Source organism: Siphateles boraxobius, unplaced genomic scaffold (assembly GCF_051911475.1).
Source record: "Siphateles boraxobius isolate OS27281-9 unplaced genomic scaffold, OSU_SipBor_1 66, whole genome shotgun sequence".
NCBI lineage: Eukaryota > Metazoa > Chordata > Actinopteri > Cypriniformes > Leuciscidae > Siphateles > Siphateles boraxobius.
In genome coordinates, this window is record NW_027509193.1 from 4,996,987 (window position 1) to 5,020,693 (window position 23,707).

General features: G+C 40.1%; 3 protein-coding genes across 5 annotated transcripts in view; 2 read left to right on the forward strand and 1 right to left on the reverse strand.

The window, feature by feature from the left end:
* Positions 1-3,674, forward strand: part of dnm2a (dynamin 2a) — a 62,610-nt gene extending 58,936 nt beyond the window's left edge. For all 3 annotated transcript variants that reach the window (XM_077211771.1, XM_077211770.1, XM_077211772.1), the window contains one exon: positions 1,213-3,674. In XM_077211771.1, coding sequence (XP_077067886.1) covers positions 1,213-1,249 — 37 coding nt within the window. In that variant the 3' untranslated portion in view covers positions 1,250-3,674. The remainder of the gene's footprint in view (positions 1-1,212) is intronic.
* Positions 3,672-9,278, reverse strand: tmed1a (transmembrane p24 trafficking protein 1a). Its single transcript, XM_077211795.1, has 4 exons — positions 8,813-9,278; positions 6,072-6,169; positions 5,494-5,680; positions 3,672-4,278 (listed from the first exon to the last, which is right to left on the reverse strand). Exons 1-4 carry the CDS (start codon positions 9,011-9,013, stop codon positions 4,060-4,062), a joined length of 705 nt encoding a protein of 234 aa, XP_077067910.1. The 5' UTR covers positions 9,014-9,278; the 3' UTR covers positions 3,672-4,059.
* Positions 9,279-19,718: 10,440 nt separating this feature from the next.
* On the forward strand, positions 19,719-23,479 carry tnfsf14a (TNF superfamily member 14a). Its single transcript, XM_077213801.1, has 4 exons — positions 19,719-20,091; positions 22,116-22,155; positions 22,302-22,376; positions 22,639-23,479. The coding sequence occupies exons 1-4, from the start codon at positions 19,888-19,890 to the stop codon at positions 23,025-23,027; spliced, it is 708 nt and encodes a 235-aa protein (XP_077069916.1). The 5' UTR covers positions 19,719-19,887; the 3' UTR covers positions 23,028-23,479.
* The last annotated feature ends 228 nt before the right edge of the window (positions 23,480-23,707 follow it).

Here is a 23,707-nt window from a genome sequence, read left to right on the forward strand (position 1 = left end):
CTCCTCACTGTCTCCTTGATTTACCATGACATGTCTGTCCCAGCATGCATCTCTTCCTCTTTGTGTTCTCATTGAAATAAAGCATATTTAACAGGTGTAGTGAGATGATACTCTCTGTTGGTGTAATCCAGTGTTTTTCAATCCTGCTTCAGGAGACTCCTAGCAGCACTGCACATTTTAGGTGTCTCAGTCTATGACCGCGTCCCAAATTACATACTCTGGAGTTGGTACTTCTTTTGAATAAGTATAAGTTGTGTATGTATAGTAACTAATGTTGAGTGTTAACGCACTGGCCAATCAGAAATGTTTTAAGTTAGTCAGTGGAGGAACTACTTAATACCTCCCCAATACATTTTCGTTTGTTACAAACTTTTTTTTAAATCAAACCGTGAGGTTCCAACTGTTACCCACACCTAGTGAGAAAGTCCATATATTTACTTGTCTGAGCATATTGTTTATTCATACAGTTATATCATGATACCCCAGACTCTCTTATATGCATGTAAGTGCTAGCAAGAAGCTAAACAAATCCTTTGCTAATACATTAGTTATTATTTCTAGGCCGATTCGTTAAAAACAGCTGCAACCTCTTGGATTCAAACTTCCACAAACTCCTCCTTTATAGGTCAAGGGGTAGCCAAAAATCATACTTCATAAATCTACAAGTAATTATTTCTATAAATAATCTATAGAAAGTATGCATGCTCTAATCTAATCATGCATATGATACTGTTTTGAATGGGAACATCTAATGAGCTTGTGATGAATCACATTTGCAGTGTTGAAGGTCTCAGGAACAGGATTGAGAACCACATGGTTTCGTCACAGCTACTTCCTCTGTGAAGCTGATTAATCTTTCTCAGTATGACTCGTGAGCATGTCAGTGGAAGTATAAAAAAAGACGACCACTTCTGAATGACCGGAGTTAGTTGTGTCAAATATCAGCATGTGATCATGAGTAACACACAGCTCATATTTAAAAGGCTTTGATTCAGAATTCTTTGTTTCTATGTAACAAAGTGGTTTCACAGCTTTTGAGATATTCATCTAACCCAACCCCTTCTTCACACAGCGAACACGGTCATAACGAAAACTTCAGCACTTTATTCCTCATTAGAGCCTGTTTAGTTACTGTAAAAATTAAAATACTGTACATCACATAAATGAAATTCTCCCAGCTGATGTGTGGTTTTGGTTGCGGTTGTTAAACAGACGTCCACCTCCCCGACGGCCGGAGAACCAGTGGTGAAGCTGATCCAGTGCTCAGGAGGAGGACCACCATACCGTACTGTATGGCTGCTCTACTAGATCATAACCACATGATGCCCATTTCCTAAGGATATCAATCAATTGTATAGAAAGAAGCCAACTTAATGTTACTAAGCTATTTCTTTGACCAATAATGAGATTATTCCATGGATCACACAGTCTTGTTTGAACTTCTCATGTTGACCTACTTTTCCATAAGTATTTTTACACATTTATTTTCTTCAGAGATTTAAAACAAATAATATAATAAACCATTGTTTTTACCCATTTATTTTCTTCATAGATTTAAAACAAATAAATATAATAAACCGTTCTCAGCCTTGGACAAAACAAATCATTAATTAAAATGTTGCATTGCAAACTTTGATTTAAAGCAGAAACCATGGGTGAAGCACTGAATAATGAAATGGTGGTATAATCAATGAAAACTGTTGAATTTGAGTAATTGATTTTAAGTAATGTATACAATATAATAAAAAAATTCTAAACTTGGAAATATTTACAGAGTTGTTGAACGAATAGAGCGCCACAGTGATGACGTACTTTTGCAGATCAATCCCTTAAGTTTTTATCACACTCGTTCCCTTGAAAAAAACTCAATAGGATTTTCCAATTGCTTTTGGATTATTGTGGAAAATAAGGTCTGTGACCAACAAACTTTGTGATTCTTACACATTTACACATCATGAAAATCTTGACAAATGAACAAAACTTTCATGAATTATGAAGCCTATACAATCATTAGAAAAAAAGAGCTAAGTATAGGCTATGAACGAACTACACCACGGTCGAATGACACCATATAAAGCTTTCACAACTCTTTCAGTCTTCATTTAAATAACATTTCCCCTGAAAGTTTACAAGAGCGTGATTTTAAACACAATGAGGCTGTGAAAGCGAGTAGCAAGTAGATGAGTTTATCTGTTCGGCGTGTTTAATGTCCCTGACAACCACTGTAGTCCCATTTAGCCAATTGTTTATAGTCACCGTTTATGCGATGGCATAAAATGAGCTTGTGTTCACCACAGACATTATTTCAGGCATTTAACCATTGACTTAAGGATGATGAATCCAAAAGAGTTCAAACGCTAACCCGTTTAAAGGGTTTGAACTACAAAAATACGTCATCCCTGCCACTACAGGGATGTAATTCACAATACTTTATGGGCGTGGCTTGATCCTGGATTGGTTGACGAGGCACATGTGACCCAAGTTGCTGACATATTTTAATGATGAAGAGACTGCTTGTTTTCACTGCTGAAGTTTTTTTCAGTGATTTCTGATTAGAGCAACCAATTGATGGGTTGTTCTTTTAAGATTATGGGTAGTGTAGTTCTTCACTGGGGATTTAGAAAGGTGATTTGTGGCCTATAAAGAAGCATATATCATGACCATTAAACCAACTGTTGTGCTCCATTTGTGAACACAGACAGATGTCCACAAAAAATTAGTTCCAGCATGCCGTTTGTTCAATCAAATTTGTAGACCAGAACTGTGCACCACATGTTTTGGTCATACTGAAACATTTAGAAAGGGACTCACTATTTGAAGTTTTAGGTTTAGGTAGAGTTGAACTTTAGTCTTCAAGTTTAATTCAGCAGCCTAATGAAGTATTTGACGGTTAGTCTGCATCCTTTATTCGTTACTGATAGCAAATATTAAATGTGTTGCATGTAAACATTAAACTTCGAAGCATGAAAACACATGAAAAGAAGCCAGTAAATCAGATCTATTTGCAGGACTCTAGAATCTGAGCTTTAAATATAGAAGGCGACAAACATTTTTACTTTCTTTCTTGAGTATGTTTTTGGATTTGTGAAAGTTTGGAGTCAAACATGCAGCAACAGTAGATGAATCACAATATTCTTTTAATCTCTAAATATTGCTGTTCTGGTTGTTTAATGACTCTCATTTTATGATTTACAAGAGATGACCTAGTGACAAATTTCTTTTCATTTAAATGAAATTTTATGGCGTATGCAAGTTGAATCATTAACTGAGCATCATGTCTGTGAAACTCCAGGACTCTGCATTTATTTATAGGCAGTTTGTGATGAATATGGTTGTACATAGTTTTTACTAGGCTTGTTGTTTAAGGAGAATATTTGTATATTGTTGTAGGTTGATGGATGAACATTAGAAATACTGAAAATGAATCAAACCTCAGATTAACCTGTAGAAACAAAGAGATTCAACAGTCTTAAAAGTATTGTTATGTGATTCTGATTCCCGCAGCACAGTAATAACTCAGTGCAGTCAGCCATTGACTTGAAATTTAACCTCAATAACCCAGATGAGTTTTAAAATCATTTTCTATTTGCACTTACAATGCCACATATGACTGTGCTGCAGTTGTTCCAAATGAGATGCTAATGTACTGTATAATAAAACCATTCAAAGCGAAACGTTCCCCTTGGATCTTTATTTTACCGCCGTATAAATCCATAAGAAATATGTTACTCACAATTTACTGCAGTGTTAAATGAACATTTCAAAAGTCAAGTGCAAAATTACATTCACATTCAAATGTTGCTACAGTACTTCAAGTAAATGTAGTGTTTACCAGTGTTAGTTAGCACTCTAACAAAAAGAAAACTCGAACAATTAAAACTAGAGTCAAGCCCCAAGATTTCAGATTCATTGATATCTCTAAAAACTCCAACGTTTCATTCTGTCGTAACTAGAAGGGTTTTTTCGACCTGAGAGCTTCCTCGCGTCTTCATTTCGAGAGTCCATTGGTTTGTATTTTACGTTAACAGCGTTACAGCATCTTCCCCCAGTTCATCTCTGCTATGTGCAGACTCTGCGTGAGTCACTGAATAATCTGCGTACCGTGTAGACCTGTGTGAGGGCCACGCTGACCATGACCAGCAAACTGACGCTGGACCAAAAGGAAACCCGCCACAGGTTATCTTCCAGCAGGTAGCGGTCGCGAGCCTCGAACGCCCGCAGCGTCGCCTGCGTCTGACGGCTTCGCTCCAGGTTCTTGTGCACAGCATCCATTGTGTCCTGCGTGGCAAGAGAAAACATGATCGCTGCTACAACTTCCCACAATGCCATTTTATAACACTGCAATTTGGTTGTCACAGTACAACATTTGAGAAACACTATAATCAACTAAAAACAACATTTCAAACACTTTGACATACATCATTTTCCTAATTGTATTCAAGCATTAAAGGCATTTTGGAAACACTGTGTAAATACCAGCCTGGTGGCTTTTCTTTAACCCTATAAAGCCTACTGTGTCATGATTGATACACAAACAATTAATATCCAATAATATTATTGATTTAGCTGCACTGACAATTGGATAAGAACAAACTTCAAAGTGAATTGAGCTGAATAATGATTGTTTTCTGTAGAGCTGCTTTATAGCTCAATCGGCCCCTAAATTATCAGCATGATCAAAACTTTGCTGAAAAATATGCATTGATATTTTATACTTTTTTAGCAATTAAAAGACCATTTAGTATATTTTTTTAAAATGTCGCCCTTCAGATTGTGGTTCACGCGTCTTTTTGTTGTGACATATTTTCAGACCTTTAGAAAGTAAATGTGAGAATAACCTTTATATTGTTAGTAATATTTCAAGATGAACATTTATTGGACTGAAGCAACGTCTTTTCTTTTTTTTTCTCAGAAAAATCATGCTAAAATGTGAGTATCAAATATGATAGATCATACGTTTGAGGAAAGTTTATTTGATCATCTCTCAATCATCATGGTATTGCATTGCATTATTGCCACTACAAAAGGGTAGGGCTTAATATTCGGACAGGAATGTTGTTCCAGGATCAACAAACTATGTTGATTTAGGAACGTCTTACTTGGCAAAATCACGGTGACCCTCTTCATTCATCTCTTTGTTCACCGAGATTTAGCCAAGTAAGATATGTTACTAGATCAACATATTTTGTTGATCCTGGAACAACATTCCTGTCTGAAAATGTAGTCCTAACCCTATCCATACCCCTAAACCTAACCCTACCCATAACATATCCCTAAAACCAGAGGGAAATGATGGTGAATAACACTAATGTAGAAGCACTTAAACCGTCTTTAGGTTCTAAGCCTAAACTTGACATGAACTGTAAACTTTTCCCTCAAATCTGATTGATTGATTGAAATGTTCTTCCAGGATCAACAAAGATTCTGATCCAGGAACATGTTGCACTTGGTGAAATCAGTTTCACCGAACTAAGTTATATTTGTTAGGTGTACCCTGATATCCTCCAGTTTGTACTCCAGCGAGTCCTCCGGTTCAGCCAGAGCAGCCCAGTCCTCCTCATCCTCCTCGTCCTCTTCTGGTCCATCCACGATCACCTCCACGTACACCATCTTCTCTGAAACACGGCTGAAGCTGTTATCAAAGCAAATCCTGTAGTCGCCCTCCTCAGCGGGGTCCACCCTGACAGACACAGCAAGATTACTCTAATGCACTAATCATAACTGTATGACACAGAGAAGTATTACATCATAAGATCTTCCTAGAAACGTCCAACTCAATGGATCCAAAACTTTTTGGCAACGAAAATTCTTCAAAATATTTTCTTTTATGTTCTACAAAAGAAAGGAAGTCATACAGGTTTGACACAACATAAGGCAATTGATGACCGAATTTTCAGGCAACTGTTTTCAGTAAATTCAGTTTCAATGTGGTCACTGTCAGCCTTGCAGACAGCATGCAAATTTGCAGCAGAGGACATGCAAATTTGGTGGGTTATGACGGTCCTAAACTAACTGCATATGAGTAAATGTATGACGGTTCAGCACGTCGCACGACGGGATGTGAAACCTACGTGTGGATGCCGTCCGATTTTCTGAAGTCTGAGACCAGTCTGTATCCACTGGGGGAGATCAGAGTGAATCCCACGTCCAGCCCTGCGCCTGCAATCACCTGCACATACACCGATGGGTTAAGAGAGGTTCAAATCTCAATGACATCACAATTATTATTTTATTTTATTTTATGGAATATTGCAGTATTTATTTCAAATGATTTATTTGTGCACATCTTTAATCAGAATAACTTCCCGTCGCTCTTGCAGCGACATCTCATCTCTTCTCTGATGATGTGTTTACTGGCGTGAGGGCGGGGCAACCTGTCACTCACATGAGATCCACCAATAGCAAACCACAACCATCCAATCAATTCCCCATGGACAAAATCAAGTCCCGCCCTACATTTTTTTCTTGTTCGAGAAGCCGTTTCACTCAGATATACGCCGCGATAAGGGAAATTCTGCTTCATGCTAACTCAAGCAGGGTGACTGATGAATGAAAAAGCGTTTTGCTCATTTTACTTCTGTAATGCAATGTCCATCCAAGTGCAACCGAATATTCAATAAAGGAAAAATTGTAAAATGACTTGATTTTATCCATCAAGTATAATAAAAAAAGTGAACTTTGTGACATCAGTTGTTTCAGAAAGATTTTAAAGAAATATTATACAGACAAATATCCTTCCTTTGGAATAATGTGAACCAATGAATTATGCAAATAAGAGCAGTAATGTCAATGCGTATTAAAGTTAATATAAAACATAAACAAAAAAGCTAAATTGGCCTAATTAATGCATGTTTTTGCGCAATGAAAAAATAAGTGCCCACAGTAAAGAAAAAAATCTAGTTTAAAATACACGTGCAAAGTTCTTAAAAATGTTGGTTTCATATGGTTTTGAAATATGAATTCATATGGTTTCAAATTTCAATTCAGCATGAAATGGAAGTTGTGGTAGTCTTCCCTTTGTGGCGTATATTTGAGTGAAATGGCTTCTTGAACAATAAAAAAAAATGTAGGGCGGGGCTTGATTTTGTCCATGGGGAATTGATTGGATGGCTGTGGTTTGCTATTGGTGGATCTCATTTGAGTGACAGGTTGATCCCGCCCTCAGGCCAGTAAATACATCATCAGAGAAGAGGAGGGGAAGTTATTTTGATTAAAGGGAAGGTGGATTTTTATTTTAAGTCTCTTAATTTAATTACAAACAAGAAATGCATATCAGTAATGAATATTAATTTAGAATTTTTTAATGGATAATATGTCACTAGAACTATTTTTGTCATGGGATACAAATCTGTACAAGTCTATTTTTCTTATTGGTAACTTGATTGTTGTTTTTTCTCAACCTTTAACGAATTGTATTGTTATTATTATAATGAATGTGAACTGGAAAGACTGAAATGTTGTTGTTATATCTTAAAAAAAATTGATTAAAGGTTACGAGGACATGAATTTAAATTAAATAACAATGTGCACAGATTAATTATTTACATGAAATACTGCAATAGCCTATTCAATTAATAAAAACAAGAATGGTAAATTTTGATTTCATGGAGACTTTAATCACTCTAAAAGACTTTAATCAGTCTAAAAATGTGATGAAACCAATAAGTGAAAAGTAATAACAAATTTACCTTACACCATGTGTCCACCTTAGTTATTTGTAAAGTTTTATATATATATATATATATATATATATATATATATATATACACACACACACACACACACAATGCACAGTATTTTTTAACAAATATCATAAATTATTTAACTCCAATGAATCATGTTTTTGGGGAGTCACACCCCATGGTAACGTTTGACAACCTTAACTATCCTTGGTATCAAAATTCAAATAACAGGTCTCCTATCTTCAACCAACTGATAAAGCAGCTCAAATGAGCTGTGCCGGCGTCACTAGACATAAAGTGTGGCAACAGCAGCTATGCAGCACTGGAGACACTCTGATCCTTCCGGCACATGGAATGAGCTTTGGGTCGGGTCAGCTGTCCCGCAGCTGTGCCTGCTTTTAACGTAAACACACCCCAGACAAGCTCTTGAAGAGGAGGGTTACAACACAGGGCTGCACAGGAATGACCACAAGACAGTATAGCTACTGTGTGTGATTTCTAAAGATGACTGAATGAGGATTGCTCAAGTATGAGCAATCCTCATTATTGCTCATATTATTGACTATGATGTCAATAATATTGAACTTCCCACCAGAGCTGTAGAAAAGATCCACAAGCATGAAACCAAACCAAGCACAAGCTGTTAATGTAGCAATGAGCAATGCATGTGTTACTTTATTAACATATTAGTTCATAAAAATACAACCGTTCATTGTTAGTAGCCAATGTCCATTCAATATTATCAGATACAACTTTTGATTTTAATAATGTATTAGTAAATGTTGAAATTAACATTAAGTAGGATAATGAAACCTTATTGTAAAGTGTTGTCTTTACTGTAGTGCAGTATGCACTTTGACCAAACATCAATACACCTATAAAAGGAAACGTCCTGCTACTTCCTGGTCATTACTGTCAAGCAAAATTGCAATGTAATGCAGTAGAGTTACTAATAGTGTTAATAAAATGATAACCAAAAGCCATTCTTAACTTAGCACAACCATTTTGACAAGTAGGCTACTTTCTCAATTTTGCCGACTCCATTTAGTCCGGCTTCTCTTGAGTTCGTTTAGATATCATTTTAAATAAGATATCATTTTTAATAGTTTAATTTAAAAGAGTTTATTGACCTGGTACTCCACTTCTAAGCTGCCGGTCTTAGTGGCTGTTTGGAAGAAGCACTCGGTTGCTCCGGCAGGAAGAAGGAAAGTGAACACGGTGTCCTTATTCTTTGCAAATTCGTATCCCAAATCCACGCAAAGCGTCAGAAAGAGCAGCAAACACACTACGAGACGCGTCGCTTTAAACCGCTCCATTACTTTGCTCTTCATAAACACACTAGAGCAGCTGTTTCAAACACTGCGAGCGACGCGACCGAATAGACGCGATCATTGCCTTCCACACTATAAGCGCGTTCTTTTGGAATCTCGTGAAGTTGCAGTGACAAAACAGCCGGGTTTGAAGTTTGACAGCTTCGTTGATAATGAACGCGTAGTTTTCCCGCGTCGCGTAAAACGCGCAAACAGCCTCGTTGATTTGTCGATTGGGCTCCGACGTCAGGATTTGAGCGTCAACGCGCGCTTGCCTCGTCGCAGTAGCCTACATGAAACATTTACCTAAATCTAAAAAAATGTGAATTTTTTCCTCTGTTTTCTTGTAATGAAGTAAATATAGAATCCATACCTGTTCAATCTGAAGTGAAATACTTAGGTTTAAAAATGTTTAAAGAAACTCATATGAGAGAATTAGTAAATATAGAAGAGAGAATTGATAGTATGAAAAAATCCCTTAATCATTGGCTTATGAGAGATCTGTCTATCATGGGCAGAATACTCTTGACTAAAGCAGAAGGCATATCTAAACTGATTTACCCCTGTTACTCTCTTTATGTTTCTCCTCAACTGATAAAAAAGGATAAACTCTATTTTGTTTAATTTTATATGGAAAAACAAAACTCATTATATTAAAAAATCTCAGATGATTAAAGAATATAAAAATGGAGGTTTGAAAGCATCTGAATTTGAATCAATGGTTGGAGTGCTTAAACTGAATTGGATTAAAATGTATTTAGCACAACCTAACTCAATGTGGTACCATATACCAAAGTCTGTTTTTGAGCAAGTTGGAGGATTAGATTTGTTGCTGAAGTGTGATTTTGAGGTTTCCAAATTGCCAATTAAGCTTTCAAAATTCCACAAACAGATTCTGTACTATTGGAAATTGATATTCCCTCAAAATGTTTCACCACACTGCTCTACATTATGGAATAACAGAACCATTACGATAAATAGAAAGACAGCATTCAAAAAAGAGTGGTATGGGAAAAATGTTTTAAATGTTGTTGATCTTTTAGATGAAACAGGTCTAATTATGCAACATATTGCATTCATGGAGAAATTTGAGATAAAATGTTCATTTAGAGAATATAATACATTGTGCAAAGCCATTCCTCTTGCTTTAAAACAACTAATTCAAAGCACTCTTACATATTCAAAGGTTTCGGTTAAACTGCCCGAGTTAAAAATTGGAGAAGTATATATTGGCGACAAAAAGTGTAATAATAAAGTGATAGGGAATGTATTAAAATGTAAGTTATTTCCAGATTATGATAAAACTTCAAAATTAAAACAATTTGAAAATGAAACTTTTAAAAACAAATTCTGTAATTACCTTAAATGGCCAATTATACCTAAAATGAAGGATATGCAGTTTAGGATTATTAATAATGTGTATCCCGCTGCTGAGGTTTTGCGCAAAAGATTCCGTTTTGAAGTAGATCCTTGCGTTTTTTGTTTAGTAGAGCCTGAAACCATTGATCATTTATTTTATTCTTGCCCAGTAATATTGAAATACTGGCAGGATCTTTTCAGTTGGTTAAATATTGATATAAACGATGATATTCCATCACTGAAATTGTTTCAGGTTTTGATTTATGCTGATGGTCTTTCAAAAGAGTTGTTATACACTTTGAATATTATTATTACAATGGGTAAATACCATATACACAAAAGTAAGTGGAATAACAGTAAACCCTCTTTAAATTACTTTAAAAAGGAATGCAAAAAATACTTAGAATCTTTAAAACACTTCATCAAACCATTGGAGAACTGTATAAATCAATGTATGAGTCTCTTTCCTTTTAAGTTTGGTAAGATTTAAACCTTATTTATGTATTTATTTTCCTTGCACTCCCTCTACAATGATTATTGAATGTTTGTTTTCTTTGATGTTATTGTATGATAAATATATACACAGGTGGACATTTAGGATGGACATATGAATGGAAAAGTGTATATTTTGTAATAGGCATTGTATTGTTCCCTATTTGGTTTGTAAACTAATATTGTTCAATAAAAAATAAAAAAAATAAAATAAAAAAAAGATCATTTATAACGTTAAAGGTAAAAAAAAAAAAAAAAATACATGAAATATTTAATGTTCTGGTGTTACTAGGTCTCAATATTTCTGTTGCAAGACACGTTTACTTGTAGCATACGTTCTCGGAACGTTCCAGGACCGTTTGAAGGGGATCGGAGGTTTTAGGCTACATTTTGGCTATAAATTGAACTGGGACTGAAAATTAATTTAATTATGCTGTAGGCTACTACAGCAATGCCAGTCAAAAAAAAACCTTTCTGCAACGCTCTGGTAATGTTTATTGTTTATAATAAGGAAAAATAAAACCACTGTAACCCTTAGTGTTGTAATGACATGAGTAGCCTATAATGTGGTTGCCACTCCGAACATCCCTGCGACGCTATGAGAACATAGGCTAACTAACTACATAAAAAATTAGCCTACATAAAATTAATTTTTCAAGGAGAGGCTTTATTTTAGTTAAGTCTATGAACTGATTTTAAAGATTATTCAAATAATTTTAGCATGGTTTGCTTTGGTGTGAATTGTCAAGTTTGTAAAATGTGACCAGGCATTTACTCATCTCACTCGCACAAAAACAGATAAAGTGAGAAAAAGTAACGTAGGCCTAATGCATTACTGTTCACAAAAAAGTGACTGACCTGATTAGTTCTCTTACGAGAGGTTCTCTCGTATTGCGTAAGTTTAGCTTACGCTACGGGAAAGATTCATCTTCTCGAGATACTGAAGCCAAAAAATTATCCTTAATTTTGTATTCCTTGTCAACGCAGTGCAGCAGCTAGCAGACCTAGAGCAGGCCATCTCGCGTGCTCATTGGCTGCCCTGCGGGCAACTGCTGCAGCCTACCAGTGAGCCCGGCGTGACGTCACGCCCAATGAAGGGCGCCCGCGCCTTCATAGCGTCACAACCCGCCAGAATGGGCGTGGCTTAGCGTCTAACACTAGGGGCTGTAGGCTGACTTCCCTGATTTTCATCTCTTCAGCGAGCTCTTCGCATCGCTGGATCTGAGAGAAGCCACCGCCGCCGTCGAACAGCGGACAGCCAGCTTAGGAGAGCGCTGAGGAAGCCGGCCATCTACGCCACCTTCAGCCATCCGTGCGAGCTACGCTATCCGGCGACGTATCCTTTACCTTGCTAAAACCTATTCTAAAACCTATTCTAAAAGAGCAGCGAGTGTCTTTTTTAAGACGCCTCGCACTTCCGGCTGTGAAGCGCTTCCGCTGTCGACCCTGCGGGATCGACTCGAAGCCTTCAACACCCCCCGCCTCTCCTCACTGACGCGTAGCTGCTGCTCACGAGCCTCACTGCCGTCGCATCTGAGAATGAGGCCGAGGGACACGTACGAGCACGCGGCTATCTCTCTTTACGTTACAAGAGAGCTACCCCGCCCTCGTGTCCCCGTTCGCGCGGGCTAGCTCTCTTTACGTTACAAGAGAGCTACCCCGCCCTCGTGTCCCCGTTCGCGCGTCATGCAGAGCCCTCTCGAGCTCTCTGCATGACCCGGACGGGCATCATCTGTGTTACATGTAGGTCCCGTGCCCACTACTCGTGTGCGCGCCCTCGTACAAACACTGTTCCAGTTCTGCTCGACCACCGAGCACGCGGCTAGCTCTCTTTACGTTACAAGAGAGCTACCCCGCCCTGGCGTCCCCGTTCGCGCGTCATGCAGAGCCCTCTCGAGCTCTCTGCATGACCCGGACGGGCTTGCGCGCCGCCGTCGAAATGTCTCGCCATGTCAGTCCCCTTAGATAAGGCTACTGCAGTGGTGTATTTGGCAGCCAACGAGCCGGTAATGCAACCCGCTCGCCTGCACACATCCGCCGTTCTCGCGGCGACCCAGAGAAATCTCAAGTGAGTATAATGTCAGATTAAGAATGTAAGTTACGTGCCCGCTCACGAGCGCTCACGCTTACTAACAGACACATCGCCTCCGAAAAGACGTGCGTGTTGAAGTTTATTCCCTGTCAGTCCCCTTCAAACAGGCTACTGCAGTGGTTCAATTAGCAGCCAACGAGCCGGTTTGTTGACCCTCTCGCCTGCACACAAACGCCGTTTTCACGGCGACCCAGAAAAATCTTACAGGAAGCTTTTCCGCCCGGAGCGCTGCTCGCGCGTCAAAGAGTGAAAAAAGAATGTTCCCCATCCCTTATGATTGGGACATCTCACATAAATCAGCCGGTCTCGGCTTTCAGCGAGCAGCCATTGCCCAGAACCGAGAGCGCGCGCGCCGCGCTTTCGGCTCCGGGTCAGTTTCACAAAAGAAAGCAGGTTATGGATGTAAGTCTCGTGCCCGCCAGGGTGCGTTCACTTTTGCTAACACAAACCTCCCCCCGGACTCGGTCCGCGCGTTTTAAGTGTTTTCACAAAACGCAGGGCATTAATAAAACGCTCCCCATCCATTATGATCAGGGCGTCAAATACACTTGTAAGCCTCGTGCCCGCGCACACGCGCTCACGCTTACAGGAAGCTTTTCAGCCCGGAGCGCTGCTCGCGCGTCAAAAAGTAAAAAAAAAAAAAAAAAAGAATGTTCCCCATCCCTTATGATTGGGACATCTCATATAAATCAGCCGGTCTCGGCTTTCAGCGAGCAGCCATTGCCCAGAACCGAGAGCGCGCGCGCCGCGCTTTCGGCTCCGGTTCAGTTTCACAAGCCCGCAAATGGCGGCGGTCTGAACCAGGAGGCCATTCGCCCCCTAGCGGCTCACATAGCTGCGTGGGAAACTATCCCAGGGATTTCAGAATGGATGTTGAGCACAATAAAGCAGGGCTATACACTTCAATTCATTCGCCGTCCCCCGCGCTTTCAAGCCCGGACCGCGACGATAGTGAATGCGGAAGTAGCACACCTACTTCACGCCGAAATAGCAAAGCTGCTGTGCAAAGGGGCTATAGAAACGGTACCGCCTACTCTGAGCGAGTCAGGCTTTTACAGCCGATATTTTCTCGTACCCAAGAAGGACGGAGCCTTCAGACCTATCCTAGATCTGAGACATTTGAACTAAGTGCTTGCGAAAAGACCGTTCAAAATGCTTACGACCAGGAAAATCCTCGCGCACGTTCGCCCGAGGGACTGGTTTATTTCTCTAGATCTGAAGGATGCCTATTTTCAGATTCAGATAGTACCCCTTCACAGGCAATTTTTGAGATTCGACTTCGACGGTCAGGTATATCATTACACCGTCCTGCCGTTCGGCCTGTCCCTGGCACCCCGTACATTTACAAAGTGCATGGACGCGGCGCTTGCCCCCCTGAGAAGTCAGGGGCTGCGAATAATGAACTATCTGGACGATTGGCTGATATTGGCACAGTAAGAGACAGAACTGCTATCTCATAGAACAGTGCTTCTCAGTCATCTGGAAAGCTTGGGTCTCACGGTCAACTGGACCAAGAGCTCATTACTGCCCAGCCAGTCAATTTCCTTTTTAGGAATAGCACTGGACTCGGTGACCATGACGGCTCGTTTATCGACACAGCGCGCGCGCCGTGTTCACCACCTAGCCGCATCTTTCCAGAAGGGCAGCTTTCTCCCTTTGAAAACATTTCAAAGGATGTTGGGCTGTATGGCATCAGCTACAGCGGTGCTCCAGCTGGGCCTACTGCGCATGCGCCCGCTCCAACGCTGGTTGAATGCTCGCGTGTCCCCCCGGGTGTCTGGCGGCCAGAAAATCAGAGTGACTCAGGCCTGCATAGCAGCTCTGCAGCTCTGGTTAGTGGCCGACTGGTACCAGCAGGGAGTAATGATGGGAACCATCTCTTATCGTAAAGTCATCTCGACAGACGCGTCCAACTCGGGTTGGGGCGCACTGTTCGAGGGCAGACCGGCCTTTGGCCAGTGGTCAGACCAGGAGAAGGGTTTTCACATAAACTGTCTGGAAATGATAGCGGTCGAGAACGCGCTGAAGTGCTTCCTCCCGTTCATACAGGACCAGCATGTTCTTGTCCGCTCGGACAACATGTCTGTGGTATCCTATGTAAACCGTCAGGGCGGTGTCAGATCCAGAAATCTCTGCAATCTGACGGAACGCCTCCTTATTTGGTCTCAGATGCACCTGCGCTCGCTGAGGGCGGCGCATGTGCCTGGCCATTTGAACGACGGCCCAGACAAACTGTCCAGGGACAGTGTTCCCCCAGGGGAATGGTCCCTGCACCCCAAACGGTCCAGAAACTGTGGCGCCTATTCGGCAGAGCGGAAGTCGACCTATTTGCGTCAAAAGACAACGCTCAATGCCCGACGGTCTGTTCGAAGTACGAGGACGCGCTGGCCCAGGTTTGGCCCAGCCTCCCGCTATATGCTTTCCCTCCGGTCTCTCTGTTGCCACAGGTGATCAAGAGAATCAGGGAAACGCGCCACTCGGTGCTCCTCATAGCCCCGCGTTGGGAGAATCAGATTTGGTTCCCGGAACTAGCAGGGCTGTCACATACAGCTCCGTGGCCGAATCCGGTGAGGGCAGATCTCCTCTCTCAGGCTCGCGGCAAGATCTGGCATCCCAATCCAGAGCGCTGGTCTCTGCATGCATGGTTGATCAACGGGTACTCGTTGCCCTGCCAGAAGGAGTGATGAACACGATCACGCAGTCTAGAGCCCCTTCCACGAGAAGGCTCTACGCGTCTAAATGGTCGGTTTTCTCTGGATGGTGCACCGACAGAGGTCTGGACCCGCGGACATGCGGGGTGGCGCATCTGCTCACCTTCCTACAAGAGCTGTTGGATAAGGGAAGGTCCCCATCCACGCTCAATGTATACGTGGCGGCCGTGGCAGCGTTCGCAGAATCGACGCACGGCCAGTCATTGGGAAGACACGAGTTGGCCATCCGCTTCCTTAGAGGAGCTAGAAGGATGAATCCGCCGCGCCCCCCGTCGGTTCCCATGTGGGATCTTTCATTGGTCCTCGAGGCCCTGAAAGCTTTTCCATTTGAACCACTAGACTCCGTGGGGTTGAAATATCTATCACTGAAAACCGTCTTTCTGACTGCACTGTCGTCAGTAAAACATGTAGGGGACCTGCATGTGCTGTCTGTCAGCGCGTCGTGTCTTGAGTTCGGACCGAATGACTCTAAAGTCATCCTCAGACCAGACATGGCTATGTCCCTAAAGTGATGGGCACTCCATTCAGAGCGCAAGTTATTTCGTTGTCAGCTCTCCCAGCATCTGACAGCGAAGGTGATGTGAATCTCCTCTGCCCTGTCAGAGCGCTGAGGTTTTACATTACGCGCTCCGCCTCCTTCAGGCGTTCGGAACAGCTTTTTGTTTCGTTTGGTGGGCGCACCAAGGGTCTCGCCTCCTCGAAACAGAGCCTGTCCAGATGGATAGTAGACGCTATAGCGGCCGCTTACGCGTCAAAAGGTCTGCATTGCCCTCTGGGCATCAGGGCTCATTCCACGAGAGGCGTGGCCTCTTCGTGGGCATGGTCCAGTGGAATTTCTATCCATAACATATGTGTAGCGGCGGGCTGGAGCTCCCCGTCTACCTTTGTCAGGTTTTATAACCTAGAAGTTCCTGCCTTGCAGGCTAAACTGTTGTCAGTCTGAAGGAGAGGTGTATTCTGCCCAGATCTCCTGCTCAGATCACTCTCACTTGACTCAGCTCTCCTGGTTGAGCTGCACTAAGTAGGGTATGTGCCATGTGCCTATACAGACCGGCGCGCTGCTCTGTATTCCCTATGTCTGCTTATGTACAAGTGATGGCCCGCGTGGCTGGACACCTTATTTTTTCCACTTATGGGGTTCCCCTGAAAGCTCGGGGTCTCATGTGGATGCTTGGCGCGCACGGCGTTGACAAAGTGTTCCCGTAGCGTAAGCTAAACTTACGCAATACGAGAGAACCTCTCGTAAGAGAACGATACTCGGTTACTAACGTAACCTCGGTTCTCTCTAGAGAGGGAACGAGTATTGTGTAACCGGCCATGCTCGCGCCACGAGCGACTTCGCTTCAGTCGACGAAAACCAGGGAAGTCAGCCTACAGCCCCTAGTGTTATACGCTAAGCCACGCCCATTCTGGCGGGCTGTGACGCTATGAAGGCGCGGGCGCCCTTCATTGGGCGTGACGTCACGCCGGGCTCACTGGTAGGCTGCAGCAGTTGCCCGCAGGGCAGCCAATGAGCACGCGAGATGGCCTGCTCTAGGTCTGCTAGCTGCTGCACTGCGTTGACAAGGAATACAAAATTAAGGATAATTTTTTGGCTTCAGTATCTCGAGAAGATGAATCTTTCCCGTAGCGTAAGCTAAACTTACGCAATACTCGTTCCCTCTCTAGAGAGAACCGAGGTTACGTTAGTAACCGAGTATCGTTACTTTTTCAGGAAGTAATGCAATATTTTAATAACTTTCCCCCACACTGCCCATAAGACTTTTGTTTATCTTCAGAACAAAAATGCAGATTTTTTCCCCCCCAATTCTCTCCTCATTTTTGTCTATACAAAATTGTAAAGCTTTAAAGATTCACAGAGACATTGTAAAAGTAATCCATATGAATTGAGAGGTGTAATTCAAGTCTTCTGAAAATACAAAATCGCTTTATATGTTGAACAGATTTAATATAATGTGGTCTTGCCCCATCATGTGCGAGAACCAATAAGATTTGTTCTCACTCGCCAAGCAAGCACGGTTGGGCTGACATTCAAACTAGAATAATCGAGAAAGTGGCAAAAGCAGGCAAACAATCAAAGTCAAGATGGAACACAGAAAGCTCTTCCAATTTAACATCATCTTATCGGAGCATTCTAATACGCAAATATTTTCATAATGACATTGCCATATGGAATGAGGAAAGTGAATACCAACTGATCAACATGAATTACATTCAAAACGGTAGGGAAGTGCTTTTCTTGTACTGTATATCTGCAGTCCTAGGCTGAATCTGAATTCGCCTCCTGAATCCTCATTCACTATTCCCTATGTTAGTCCACTAATACTGTTCACTTGAAGGAGTGAATGAAAACGAGTGAGCGCATTCTGACAGCGGTTGAACATAGCCTAAACCGGTTGTACATTCGTAATCGCGGTGCAATGTGGGATTGAATAAGTGCACTCAATAACGTCCATTATGGTTTTGGACGCCACTACAAATGGCTGTCCCCTCAAATAATACCCTATTTGAGGTGATAGGGGCCGATTTCGGATTCAGCCTTTGTTTCGCTTTCTTTTTTTTTTTGACTGATGAATCCAGACTACTGCCACCTGCTGGTATGGAGAGTTTCTCTCACGCAGGCACAGATGCACTGGTATAGGCTGTTGGATGTAGACTTTGCGGTGTGTTCAAGGACAACCTTTTGGCCCAGATGCTGGCAACAACAAAGTCACTACTATTTCTTTGATGTTGGTTTGGTATGTCACAAGATATGACATGACATCAAATATTAAATATGGACTGAACGAGTATTCTATTCTCAGCGGATGGCTCTCTCTCTCTCAGTCTGTTTGCATTGGATGGCTCTCTCTCAGTCTGTTTGCATTTATTTTTAGATCAGCTCAACTATACTTGTGTTTACTGGTCTAATTATGGTGAACTATTAATAGCCTTTTACCCGCATGTGCACACTACTATAACAAAACAAAAATAGTACATCTGCCTGCATTGACCGTCACTTCTCTATTGTGTTTTACTGCTCCAAAATGACTTTTTTGGGCTTTGTGTGAAGTGATTTTAAATGTCTTTCTTCTACAGCCAAGTTACTTAACCCTAATGTTGTGTTCGGGTCATTTTAACCTGGAGAGGATTTTCTTTTTCTCTAAAATGCTAGTTAATCTTATCACATTGGACTAAGACTTACTGACTTTGCTCACACTGAGTATAACTACGCCAACATTTTGGGATAATTCTTGTACTTTTTGGGGACTTTTTGGTTGACGTGTGATATATATATATGTATATATATATATATATATATATATATATATATATATATATATATATATATATATATATATATATATATTGTAGGCCGGTAAATTTTGACCAGGAACACCACAAGTGTGACTTTGTTCCATTTTGTACAAAATAAAAGCATTTCAAAACAAACTTCCTAGTTAACTTTTAAAGAACATTAGAGTGATAAACAGTACAATTGTTTCCATATGTTGATGAATGTTGAAAAAATAATCCAATAATCATGCTTTTTTCACTCAAAAACTGAGGTGTAATCTCAGATCAACGAGACCTACGATCTATCAGTTCCAAAAATAAATACAAAACCGGTCCTAATTGAAAGGAAACAAGTTGACAAAAAGACTGAATCCAATATTTGGTGATAATATAGCATAACGAGAGATTTAAAAGTAATTTTGAAAAGGGAGTCATTTTTGACCACCTCTGTTACAGGGGTTTGAACACAGCATAAGGGTTAAACAATGAAGAAGCGTGTGTGATCTGTGTAGGACGGGAAGCTGTGGCTGAGAGCTGATGCACAGAGAGGAAGGTGTGAATTGGTGGGGCCAATTGCATGGCCATGAAAATGTGCATATCTGCTTGTGTAGGCTTTTGTACAACGTCTTTTACTAAATCCCATTATAGATTCCACTTCCAACCTACTCAGACCCAAACGGAATCTGTCAGTCTGAAAGATTTTTTTTGATGATTTTTTACTCGTTTTGAAACCAAATTAGATTTAAACGTTGCAGATTTTGCTTTAACCATCCCTTGAGACAGGTTTGCATGCAGATTCTGAGAGTGGTCTGTTATGCATCGACCGCCCACCTGTGGGCTTTTATGAGTTATGGTTATCTCACGCTCTGACAGTGGCTCTTGCTCTCATTGTGTTGCACTGGGTCTTGTTGCACTTCTCTGGATGTGCAGTTTTCATCTGTAACGTGGCCAGAGGCGGTGTGCACATGGCTCCAGGTAAAATATCGTATCCTTCTGTGTTTGTGGTGGACAGCCCCACGAGACCCCCTCCGCTGCCCCCCAAACCCGGCGTTAGACAGCGGCAGAAGAAGATCCAGACGCTGCTGGTGATCCTGGTCGTTGTGGCTCTGTGTGGAATGACCATTGAGGCTTGTTTCATCTACCGTCTGTACTCAACCAAAGGACAGCCTGTAAGTACCATCCACAACTTATCATTGTGGTTGATCAGTAACATTTATTTACCTGAAACAACAAAATTAAAACGAGATAGAACTCAAATTAAAATTTTGCAACTACGGTACATGTTGACTAACTCTCATTAAAGTATTAGTAGACTGTTAGGTTTGGGTTCAGGTTAGTAGAATAAGTTGACGTAGTTCTTTTAGTCAGTAGAATGGCTGTTGAGGAGCATCAAAATAAAGTGTTAGCAGATATTAAGTCTACTAATACTCTAATAAAGGTGAGTTAGTTGACATGTAGTTGCAAAGTTAGTAGAGTGTCTAAAGTGGACTATTGAAATAAAGTGTTACCGAATGTGACTTTTCACACATTTGTCATGTGTGTCATGAAACAATGCAAAATAGAAACATTGTCAGCCATATGTACATAAATATACACTGTGTAGATTGCGATGTGTCATCAGGCTCCACCCTTTACATGAAGTTTGCAGAAATGTAGCTGGACAGACGGTGCTCAAACATAGCGTGCTGTGGTTATCTGACCTAACCTGTGACCTAACAAACACAGTTATGAGAAATCAGTCTTAACCAACATGCAGGGGGGTTATCTGATCTGATGTGGCAGTGTGACCCAAATTAAGTTAACTGGAGGAAATAATACGTTTGAATTGCAAGTTGTAAAAAGTAAAAAGTTGTAGCTATAGTGTAAAATGTGTTCCAGTAAGTCGGGATTATGCGGAAGTGGCGACCGATCTTTTCTTCCGTAACGTCGTCACATACATCCGGGAGAATAAAACCTGTAGGGTGGCGACTTGCCTCGTTGCATTGGTTGTTGATTGTATTTTGAAATGCGGAAGTTGCTCTCAAAAGTGGAGGCAGATGCACGTGAGCTTAGATGGACCAAGTTTAAGCACTAAACAATTTCACTGGAAGATCAGTTATGAAAAAAAAAAAAAAAAAAAAAAATGGGGTCAATTTTTTTCCAGTGAAAATATGATGAATCATTCACTGTAAGATCTATAACTTGAATTTATAAAACAGATAATACTAAATGACTTAATAATAAAATCCTGATTATGTTTGTGCCAAATAAATACCCACTATTTAATAATAATGTTAAAAGTAGTTAAATGTGAAGCATTATATCCTCATAGCACAGATTCTTGTATTTGATGTGCGTTTCCATCTGGAAGATGTACTTTTTAGATCTGCAATACGTTTTTAAGACGTTTCCTGTCAGATATTATATATACATTTAGAAGATGTATTGAAGATGTTTATGATTTAGAATGTATGTAAAACTACTATTTAAAATATGCTTATCAGAGTTTCCCTTATGAAAAAGTTTATTCAAGTGTGCTATAATAGTATACTTATTTTAAACTAAAAAATAAGACTATAGTTATAGAGTATAAGACTATACTTGTACTTGATCTTTTGATCGAGATATATTTTAAAGTATAGTTAAGTATTCTAAGCATACTTGGCTTGTAGTTGTGTTTACTCTTTTGATTGAGTAGCCTATTAAATACTTTTTTCACATAGTTTTACAAACTGTCTTAAAAACTTGCATTGTTTAAAAATATTGATTTATAAAGAAAATTAAACTTTTATATACCAAAAAGTGGGCCAATTTAGTTCCAATCAGTATTGAAATAGTACACTTACAAGTTTACTACTAGTACATTGCCATAGACTATATTTACTTACTATACTTAAAACATTAGGCTACTTAAGTATACTTAATAAAATAAACTTGAAGTAAACTTTTTTTTTGTAAGAGTTTGTACACAACAGATATTTTCCAGATGAAAACAAGACATACGTGTGCTATCTGGGTCAGAAAATGTAGAGGTGATGCTTATGAACTGATACAATTAATAAAGTGCAGGAGTTTGCTGCTAGAAGACACAATATACGCCGCAGAAGCAGCAGTCCATGATACATTTAATATTTTTTCTGAGGGGTTTTCACCCAAGGCATTTAAAAAAGCATAGACTCAAAGTGAATTTATAAATGCATTATTCTCCTTTCAGACCCCTCCAAATGAACCTCAGACTGCCATGAGAAAACAAGGTAAAGATCACTTAACACTGTATTGTCACAAGTTTACTTTGATGCATTACATTGTTTTGCATTTTTAAAATTCTAGTTAAATATGGCATATTACGAATATTAAATTGCACTTAAATCTATGGTAAATTTATGCTTTTTTTTTAAAGAGAAAGATGCCGCACTCAGCAAACACAAAGAGCTTGGAGAAATGAAGCCGTCAAAACCAATGGCACAACTGACAAGTAATTTCACAGCTGTTATTATTATTATTATTTTAAATGTTAGGTTTAGTTTATTTGGCATTATTACCAATCCAATGTCTATGAATATTTCCAAGTAATCAGAACTGAAGTAACACAAATAGAGGCATATTGAACATGTATGTTGGACACTTGTTAGCTGGATTTACTTTTCCTTAAAATCATGAGAAATATAAATTCAGTCAAGCGCTTAAACATTTGAGTGCTAATATACATGACGCTCATGCTGTCCTCTTCCATGTAGCTGGTAATTCAACTGCTAATGGAGTCGTGCTGTGGAATGTGAATCAAGAATCCATCCAACACCAAGTCAAACTCAAGCCAGCTGAGGGAAAACTCGTCATAGAGAAAGAGGGATATTATTCCGTCTACTCTAAGATCCACTTGCTTGACGATAAAATCACATGCACCCACTCTGTACTTCGGTCTACAGATCGATATGGGTCTGAGATTCTGCTTCTCCAGTCCTCTAGGTTTCATCTTAAAGTCCAGAGGCCGAGAATCACAGACAACAGCTTCCTCAGCGGCATGTTTCATCTCTACAAAGGAGATGCTGTCTTTGTCAGGGTGAAAAATTGTACACTTGTGTTGTCCAATGCTGCTGAGAACTACTTCGGTGTGTTCATGGTTTAGATGAATTCTCGAGTCTGACTGTTACCAAAAGATCTCAGAGAGAAAAAAAAGTACAAAAGCTGTTTCTGGGGCAGTTCCCTTCCAAAAGGTATTGATATTTACACTTTAGAAGAAAGAACGTTACAAAGATGTAACTTTATGAAGGGGTAACGTCCCACTGACAGCTTTTGAACGGGTGTTTGTCTATGACAAATCTGTAGAAATGTGTAGAAGTTGGATAAGTGCACCACTAGATTTGGATGGAAAATATTTATATTTCCTTTAAAAGTGTACAAACTAATTGTTCCACCTGAAAACAAGTTAAACACGCCAAATTAATAAATTATGGAAGGAGTAGTACATGTGAGGGGTCATATCAAAAGGAATCAAACTTAATCTTTTGAGATTGTATGATCAATGTACAGAATAGATGCCATTATTTCTATAAATAATATATATATATATATATATATATATATATATATATATATATATATATATATATATATATATATATATATATATATATATATATATATACACAGTGATGTGAATAAGTTAGGACACCCATGCTAAAGTTGCCTAAAAAGAGGAATAAAAAATCATCTTTTGGAAATTGATCTTAATGCTTTAATTAAAAAAATGAGGATAAATCCAACCTTTAAAGACACCAATTTTCTTTGTGAATGAATAATGTATCA